The sequence below is a fragment of the Hyposmocoma kahamanoa genome, unplaced genomic scaffold (genome assembly GCF_003589595.1).
Source record: "Hyposmocoma kahamanoa isolate Upper Pololo Valley unplaced genomic scaffold, ASM358959v1 64, whole genome shotgun sequence".
Lineage (NCBI taxonomy): Eukaryota > Metazoa > Arthropoda > Insecta > Lepidoptera > Cosmopterigidae > Hyposmocoma > Hyposmocoma kahamanoa.
In genome coordinates, this window is record NW_020653852.1 from 9,280,474 (window position 1) to 9,289,889 (window position 9,416).

At 35.5% G+C, this 9,416-nt stretch overlaps 1 protein-coding gene across 1 annotated transcript; it reads right to left on the reverse strand.

Moving 5' to 3' along the window:
• Window positions 1-1,406: 1,406 nt before the first annotated feature.
• LOC113231134 (2-amino-3-ketobutyrate coenzyme A ligase, mitochondrial) lies at window positions 1,407-9,173 on the reverse strand. The gene is made up of 9 exons (XM_026465321.1): window positions 9,109-9,173; window positions 7,349-7,509; window positions 7,080-7,145; window positions 6,803-6,904; window positions 5,454-5,661; window positions 4,101-4,281; window positions 2,702-2,894; window positions 2,204-2,381; window positions 1,407-1,608 (listed from the first exon to the last, which is right to left on the reverse strand). Exons 1-9 carry the CDS (start codon window positions 9,137-9,139, stop codon window positions 1,448-1,450), a joined length of 1,281 nt encoding a protein of 426 aa, XP_026321106.1. The 5' UTR covers window positions 9,140-9,173; the 3' UTR covers window positions 1,407-1,447.
• Between the last annotated feature and the right edge of the window lie 243 nt (window positions 9,174-9,416).

The following is a 9,416-nucleotide window of genomic DNA, read 5'->3' on the forward strand; positions in this document are numbered from 1 at the left end:
TGATCCAACAAAAAAGAATCATCAAAATTGCTTCACAAATGGCGGAGTTATCGTGTAACATACATACAAAAAAAGTAGACGAATTGAGAACGTCTTCCTTTTTTTGAAGTCGGTTAAAAAAAGAAATCAAAAGGTTTCAATCCAAATGTGCAAACTATTTTTATGAAAACATGGCAGTGACCTCCATTAAATTAATGAAACATCATTTTGTTATACATCAATTTTATTTCTTCAGTCATTTTGACCAGAATATATAGGTATTGGACATAAAAAATATAATAACGAAAAAATAATTAGAAGCAACAATCGTCATAACATTTCTGAGATATAGTTACCTAATGATAACGATACGGTCATATTTACATTTTTAATCTTCAGAACTTTTGACAAAACAATATGTAATTTTGCAATGCGTTAAACTTAAGTCTGTATAACTCTCTGTCTTAGCTGGATCAATTTTTAAGTAAGGAGACCTTTTACATTCCTATGTAAATTTACGAATTGTCTTTATTCATCAAGGAAGGAGATTAGCGAGTTAACAGTATAAATATCTCCATTTGTTTCACTGGTGCAGAAATTTATTTTTAGAACTACCAAATTACATTAAAGCTCACGTTATATTACGGCGGACCAGAATGGAAGCGAATTTTTGTAACGACATGGGTACGTCCGTAGTGGTCCCATATAATTTCGAAGAAAATATTCCACCTAGGTTCGATTCCCGGGCCGGGAGAAATATTTGTATGGCCTACATTTATTTCTCTCGTGAGTTTGGGTGTAATTTGTGTTTGTCTATGTATGTGTCCATGGCACCCGCGACACAGGGTTTCCCTAGTGCGGGGCTATGATGAGTGTGTGCGTTATTATTATTATTACCTTTAAGAGTGGCTGTTCACGCATGAACACTCATTTTTACAAATAGCGCCTTGTATATATAGCATTTAAAAAAAAATATTTTATTATAAGGAGCAATTATTATAATGGTTGATTTTGCTATGCTCCAATTTAAGTTTTTCTTGAAATTTACTTTAAGCACTGAGCACCCATATTTATTACCTCATATGTTAAATCCCGTATAGCGGCGGACTAGGGGATGAACCCGGTTTGCAAACTTTCCGGTAACCGATTTCAATAAAACTTTGCAAATAGATGTAATTCCACGAACTTTTGAGGTCGGTTTTTTTAATACTCCTTACTGATTTATGTACATTACATAATTGACTATAAAGTTTATTATGCTATGGACAATATATATAATATCCTTACAAAAATTCGCTTCCATTCCGTTCCGCCGCGATATAAATTGAACCTAAGAGTGAGCGCACTATATTCACGCTACGGCGTATTTTTGGGTAACGATATTATACGTACCTAGATGACAGTTTGTATAGGTACGTACCTTAGTATGTGGCAATATGCACGTAAAACATGTGCTTATAAACAAAACCTATGCTTTTACAAGGCCAATTTTCTTGCCGACTTGAGTAAAGGCTTCCACGGCCGTTTTGATATCTTCCGGCGTGTGCGCCGCACTCAGCTGAACGCGAACCCTCGCTGCTCCTTTAGGCACCACCGGGTAACTGAATGCTACCACGTAAATTCCGTGTGCTGGAACAAGTAAATTTCTATTACTCTAACTCTCAATTTAAGTACAGCCTTTCAGGCAACAACTAGGGAATTCAGTTTAATTTTAGTTTAGGTACTTTTCAGTGAAACGCTGATGTTGAAAGTTGGAACTAGAATGAATTTATTGGCAAATGTCGCTATATTTATCTTAATCGCTGAATGGTATACCAAAAGTGTTGAATATACAGTCAACCAATCAGAGGGCCTCCATTGCTGCAAGAGCGAGACAGATGTCTTGCTATCTCGCTAATATAAAGACACGCGGCCCATGGACAAAACGACTGTCGCGGCGAGCACAACGTGAATGTAACGTTAGCTACATATGTACAGCTTGGACTGTGGTAGCTACAGAGATGTCTTGCTACAACGTCAGTTTATTAACAATTCTTGACTCATATGACGTTTCTCTGATAAAAAGTAATTTACAATATATTCCTTTTACAGGTGAGTTGGTGATCGCTGTAAACGCTACTGCATTTTCAGATTGCGGTAAGGTTTCGAAAGAGGTATTCATAAATCCGGGAGATGTGTAGTCAGCAGTTAGAAACTAATCAAAAACTGGGTGCAGTTGTCTCACCTAGCATGCCAGTTGCAAGTTCCACTGCAAGAGAAGCCTCACCAACCATGACTGGGCAAATGGGGTGGTCATCGCCGGCGACTGTCAGCCCTACTGCCTTCAATCCCTCTCGGAACTGTCTTGTGTTATCTCTGAGCCGTTGACGAAGTTCACCACTTCGTTCTACTAGCTCCAGTGCCTGAAGAAAGAGTTTGAGTTTTCATATTCATATTACCTCTTTTTGTTTGTTTTACCTTTAACTGTTTTAACAAGCTAGTTTGAAATTGGTTTGTTGTATTTGTCTACCCCGATGGGAAAAGGGCGTAAAATATGTGAAGAATGGAAGCACATAGCAAAACAAAAGTTAACGTTAATTTATGTAATTGTATCAATAGTGGAGACGATTGTAAATTGGTAAGGAATACTGCGTAGTTTGCTTAATCCAAGCCTAGTGTACCCTAAAAGTTAAGCCAAGTAATCTTTGCGATTTCGCATGAAAATCCGTAGTTATTAAATTACCTTCGAAGCGGCTCCAACTACAGGTGGTGGCGGTGCGTTTGAAAACAAATAAGGCCGGGATACATTTCTAAGTAAAGTAATAAGCTCCTTAGGCCCTGTAGTGTAGCCGCCTGAGGAGCCGCTTACAGCTTTGCCCAAAGTCGAACAGATGATGTCAGCTGCATCTGGTAAACCGCAGTATTCTTCTGTACCTCTGAAGACAATATTAATTGGCTATTGACAGAATTTTGCGCAGAGCTAAGAAGTGAGGTCTATTATGTTTTATGTTTTTTTTTATAATCAAGTGACGGAGCGAACAAGTCGTGCGCCTGTGATGGTAAGCTACACGCCTGTCCATAACAGTTGCAGTGCCACTCACAGCTTTAAATCGCCAAGATCTGAAGGGCACTGCCGCTGCGTTTGTCACCCTGAGACATAAATTGACAAGTCCCATGTGTCTGTAATTTCACCAGCATTTCGTTTGTAATTTCATCATGTTCATTATGAAATCTTATCCCAATTTGCTAAGGTATTTCTGTACGGTAGGCACCTGAACCCACTCGTAGAATATTTCATTCAAATTAGGTTCAGTGAAAGTGGTAGACATACCTACCTTTAACATATCCACACGACATCATAAAAAAATATGTGTAATATTGTATCGTTAATCCAGAATTCGACATAAATTAAGATTTTTCTAATAAATTGTCGTGAAATCTATAAAATAGGTTATAAGTTTAAAAAATACTTTCGTTAAATTAAAAATTATACTTATTATGTAATTCATAATTATTTTAACCTTTCTCAATTTTCTTAAACTATTAACATAAATATCTTTTAAGGTTAAAAGATCTTTGATTAAGTCTCAAGGAAGGTATGCCGTTGAACGAGGAAAATAACCTTTAGTACACCTTGACCAGAATACATAGAAATAGCTAATTGCGGTATTTCTATATATATATGCAACGTAATATAAGATAGAGCAAATTATCGTTTTACTTCAATAAGTAGTTAGAAGGATGCAAAAATAACTGTTGTTGGATTGTCTAACTTTCTATAACAGAAATCCTAACTCGTATCACGGTGCCTTTGTTCATATTATGCAGTCCGAAGAAGGGCCCTGCATTAATTATAATAAGATTCAGTTTCATTTTATTATATATATACATAATAAGCATCGAGAGGTGATCACAAGTTTTTGAGCTGATAATATATCTACCGCTTTTATTATTTACCTAATTATGCAGAAAAGAAAAATTGTAAACAGAAATATCGGTTATAGTTGCTCAAAAATAATTTTAATGTAAAGATACAGGTAATAGCAATCATAATATTTTGAATTAATTGCTTTGATAGACCTTTTCATTATAAATATGGGATACTAGGCGTCCATAACATATATGAAATAAAAACAACCTACCTGCCAGTTTCTCCAAAGAATCCAGTAGCATGACTATCATCCACACACAGTAACGCTCTATACTTGTCAGCTAAATCTCTCAATCCTTTGATAGGCGCGACGTTACCGTCCATAGAGAATACTCCATCGGTCACTATCAATTTGATTCGTGTTTGACTGTGAGCCAAGAGATGCTCTAATTCTGGTGATTAAAAAAATTTTGCAAGTTATTTTTCAACCAGGCTTTTATTACTATTACTATTATTATTTTCCAAATAAACTATAATAAAATAAACAGACAAATGCTTGGTAACAATTTCACCTGATATTAAACAAGGATATGGTCGACATTATTACGCGTTTGTCTGGTTCTAATAAAGGACTATTCACTCTAGCCTTGATTAACTCAAATTCAAGCCTTCGGAAAACACAGATGCGGCAGTGATTTACACTTCTTTGCCGTACGTATTATGGCATGTTTACACCAGGTCGACTACCGCCTTCGGTAGACGACTTCGCTTGTCCGAAGGAAACGCAGTCGACTCACTATTTACACCGAGTCGACTGCCACCCCTTCGGCAAGCGAATTCGGCTAACGAAGGCAGCGCAGGCGATTCGCTGTTTACATCGAGTCAATTGCCGCCTATTCGACGAAATCACCAAGTCGCAATCGCATTATTATAAATATAAGTTTACGTGCAGAGACACAATAAATTATATAAACCAAGTAAATAAACCAATTACATTTTTTTTCCCTCATCTAAACGCTGCAACTTATTGATCGAAATGGGCTATTTATTTATTTTATTTAGCCCAGTACCTGAACACAATTATTATGACATTCAAAAAGAAGAAATAGTGATGACCTCAATTTTGAATGCTGCGTACAAAAACAGTAAGAGAAATGAGAATGAGAGAAGTTTACAAATGCGCACGAAATTTATTTTGGAACTACATTTTTTAATATCTATGACCTCGTGACCGCTTTTTTCCGTACGTCCCTGAGAAGGAACGAAACAAATATTGTATATTGTCATGATCATCACTATGATAATTTCAAGCGACAGACGTACACTACTAGACATAGGCCTCTTAAAGATCAGCACAGATGATATAGTTATACATATAACGATACAGAGCACAGATTGTTACGATCTTAGATATATATAATACTAAATCTATGGTTACGATAGACCAACCGAAATAAACATTTCAGAAAATTATGAATATGTAGCGAATACTATTTGCACACAATATTGAAAAAATACATAAATTTCAAAAACACGCTATTTCTATGATAGTTGCCACGTTATTAATGGTTTGGTATTTAGTTTAAGTTATTTGATGTAATGTAAGTAGTTAAATGAAACTTACCATTTAAATCTCGATGTGGGTATCGGAATTTTTGTGCTTTGCACAATCGAATTCCATCAATGATGGAAGCGTGATTTAAGGCATCAGAGAACACACCGTCTTGCGGTGTTAAAAATGCTTCGAAAAGACCAGCATTGGCATCAAAACACGAGCCGTAAAGGATCGCATCTTCGCGTGCGTGAAATTGAGCTATGCTCTTTTCCAAGTCCTGAAAAAGGAGGAGAAATTATTAGAAAAAAATTTTATAAATTTATTTCTTTTTATTTTTAAATATTGCCAATAGTGTAATTATTTTTATTTATACATTATCCATTTATAAACGAGTGTACTATATATTAATTAAGTATTTTTTGAACGTTCAAATAGTGTTTTCTTAATTCCACAATTTTGAGTTACGACAGTATTCGATTTTATGTGCTATAGGTATTTCGCCTGGTAATTTTAATGGAGGGGCGATCATAAACGATTATTTAAACTTCATTTGTTCCGTATTCATGATTATGATTATAATTATGATATTTAAAATAAGATACGAAATATTTTCAAATAAATGCAACAAGAAATACAACAAAGAAATCAAAGTAACTCCGTGCTTGCAAATGAATATAACAAGAAACAACATAGATACAAAACGCTCAATAAAAATGTTAAATTTTCTCTACATACAAGACTGCACAATAATTTGTCCTGATATATCCTTTCTTTATCATAACGTACTCGGATTCTAAATAGTATTTAAGTAGGTACGTGTATACGGGCGGGTAAGACGTGATCTACATACATAATAATAATAACAGAACGTTAAAAATAAAATGATAAAGCCGTCAGATGGTTTCTTGCAAATTCGCAAACTGCACTCGCTATTGTTTACTACAAAATAAAGCAAATGACAGCAAAATACTTGAGTCTTTTTTATACCAAGTGACGGAATCAACAAATCATACGCCTGGTGGTACGCCTATTCATAAAAGTTGCAGCGTCACTCAGAGCTTTAAATCGCAAAGATCTGAGGGGCACTGCCACTGCTGCCGTCACCCAGAGACATTAGGTATGTTGACGATACTTGTAAAAAACCGGAACGAAGTAATGCTCACATTACTGCTTGGCGACAGAAATAGGTAAGGTGGTAGTACGTAGTTAGGTAGTTCTTTAGACGAACTCTTTCACAAAGACTTTCTACTGCTAGTAAAAAAAATGTATGGGAACAATATATTATTGTTCTACGTTATGGGAGGGGTTTAGTAAGAAAAATTGTTTAAATTATTATCAGTTCTCATAATTTTTTTTTACAGTTCTTATGGTTAATAAAAAAAATTAACTATAATATCAAATTATTTCAAAATAATTACCTTATGCAGGGATTGTGTGCCACAAATAAATCGTACGGAACTCAATCCGGCTCCAAACTTGGTTAAAGTTTCCCTTGCCGCCTCTACCACTTCGGGATGATTCTGACAAAATATAAACGGGACTGTTTTATATCGGCATTAATGTAGATAATACAGTATAAAACGACTTTGCATGTAAAATATGCCAAACTATTCATAATATTAAATTGAGATGAGAAAATCAAGTGAGCATAATAAATACTAGCCGAATATGAACTCTGCACCTGCCTGTACTTACAGATAGTCCTAAATAGTTATTGGCACAGAAATTTAGGAAGGTTCCTTTAGCGCCCTGTACGATAACCTGGAAAGAATAATTTTAGTGTCTATATATGACAGGAAGTAAACACTATTAGCTCTATTATGTATTTTTCATATTTCCTCTTTTACTTTGTTCAAAAACGTATTAATACACTCCTAGCTAATTTCTTTCTTAAAATATGTAGTAACAAAATGTACAACATACTCATATATGCCATAATAACGTTATCCTTCATAAGAATATACCTTTCTGTCCTGCGGAGAAGTGATGACTCTCTCGTGTTTCCAAGTCTTTGCTTTCTTGATCTCAGTCAATCTATCTTCTAGAACCTCTCTGAGCTGTGCTATCCCAGCTCGTTCTTTGGGCTTCAACTCGCTGAATTGACGGATTTGAGTTCCATTGTACACTGTAAATTCATAATTTTTCACAACACAAACCTTATCAGTCACCTGTCTATTAACCATAACCAGGTACGGTAACATACATTTTAGAACCCTTATAACATACATATAGGCCTGGGTATGTTTACACAAGGGTATGTCTTCAGTGGCAGAAACTAACACTCAAAAGTCAGAAAGATAGAGTTAGCAAATTTGTCAAATATTCGGGGTTATATATCAGGTATTATATTGTCGCCCGTTAGCTAAATTGAGATATAACAATAACGAACGCGGTATATTCAACTTCCTCGTATATTATGTACCTACTTACAATCAAGGTACCGGTTAATCGAAAAAATAATCGAATAATAAGGCGATACGTTTATTATAATAATGATGACTGTAGGTATAGACTAAATAAAGGACATAAGTGAAATTCATTTGTTGCAACTTAAATTGTAGGGGAATCTTTTTCCAATTTTTGTTCACATCTTCCGGCATAATAAACAACAACCACAATGAATATATAATAAAAAATGAAGCGTTCTTGATTCATGTGCTTTTAAGTCTGCCAGTCCTAGATTTAACAAAACAGGAAGCACATGTAATCGGCTGCATGCGACCCGACTGTATTAAAACTGTATATATTGTCTTTAGTTGATGCAGCTAGTTAGTGTAATTTATTTTTGTTTTATTTCTTTGTGCGTACAAATTCTGCGTTATTATAAAACTAATTACAACATATTATCAAGTAAATGTCCGTAGTTTACTGAAAATAACACAAATAGCACAAGTTGTCGCAATCTATAATAATAATAATAACGCACACACACAATATAGCCTCGCACTAGGGAAGCCCTGCGTCACGGGTGCCATGGACACACGCATAGACAACCACAAATTACACCCAAACACACGAGAGAAATAAATGTAGGCCATACAAATATTTCTCCCGGCCCGGGAATCGAACCTGAGACCTCTACGTGGCAGTCCGGCATGGTAACCGTTCGGCCATGGAGGCAGTTAAAGTTATCTATCTTCACATAATGTAAATAACAATTATATAGCCAAGCTGTTTCATTCAAGGTCGGTTTCAGTAAAGAACTAAACTGTTTTGGCTTAACAATGAGAATCAATAACAACTCCTGTTGATAGTCAAAAGGAAAGTAACTGAAATATTTTATTTTGAAATATAATGATTGGACGGTTAACATCATTTAGTAAATTTGGAAAACATTAACGAATTCAATTAGTCATAGTACACGCTCACAATGTGGTATTTCTCGAATATAATATATTTCCATTTATATATCCCGAGTACTGAGGCAACAAAAATAGGAGCACATCGTGTTAACTCGTTCATATTACAGGTAAATATAGAACTAAAATAAACTCTACGTGCTCTTATTGGTCACTTTATGCCTTATTTAATAAGTAAGAAGGTCATGCGAGACCGGCACACAACAAAACTCATTATTTAAAAATCATCAAGGTACAATACCCTTTCTTAAAAATTCAATGCAAGCTATTTTGACAGTTGAATAGTAACCTCTACTATTACTGAATTTTTAACCAAAATTGTAGGTCAGAAAATACAAAGGAAAATGTAAGTTAAAGTGACGTACCTGTGCGCAGGAGTTGTGAGCGCAACGCCATCGCGTCGAATGGGGGCGCGGCCGGCGGGGGCGCCGCTGCCAACTGTTTAACAGACCAGTCACGCAGGTTTGTGTTTGTGAACAGTTTTTGTTTTCATTCGACTGCCGCCGGCCACGATTGTATTATAGACGAGCTACTAAAATCTATTGGTGCATGCCTTCTACTTATTTAGCGGTAATGCATCGGTATAGTATCTTACTTATGTAGGACACATATTGCGAATTAAGTAATGAAAGAGGCAACAGTACAGCACCTTCTTTAAATGCCTAATTTTGGC

What these genes read in the sequence shown, in the direction of transcription:
- LOC113231134 (XM_026465321.1), bottom strand. Translation starts at nt 9,139, where the DNA reads ATGGCGTTGCGCTCACAACTCCTGCGCACAG. An exon ending in TAGTTGGAGCCGCTTCGAAG is followed by an intron (nt 2,382 to 2,701) that starts GTAATTTAATAA and finishes CTCTTTCTTCAG; the next exon opens with GCACTGGAGCTAGTAGAACG. An exon ending in ACTTGCAACTGGCATGCTAG is followed by an intron (nt 1,609 to 2,203) that starts GTGAGACAACTG and finishes TACTTGTTCCAG; the next exon opens with CACACGGAATTTACGTGGTA.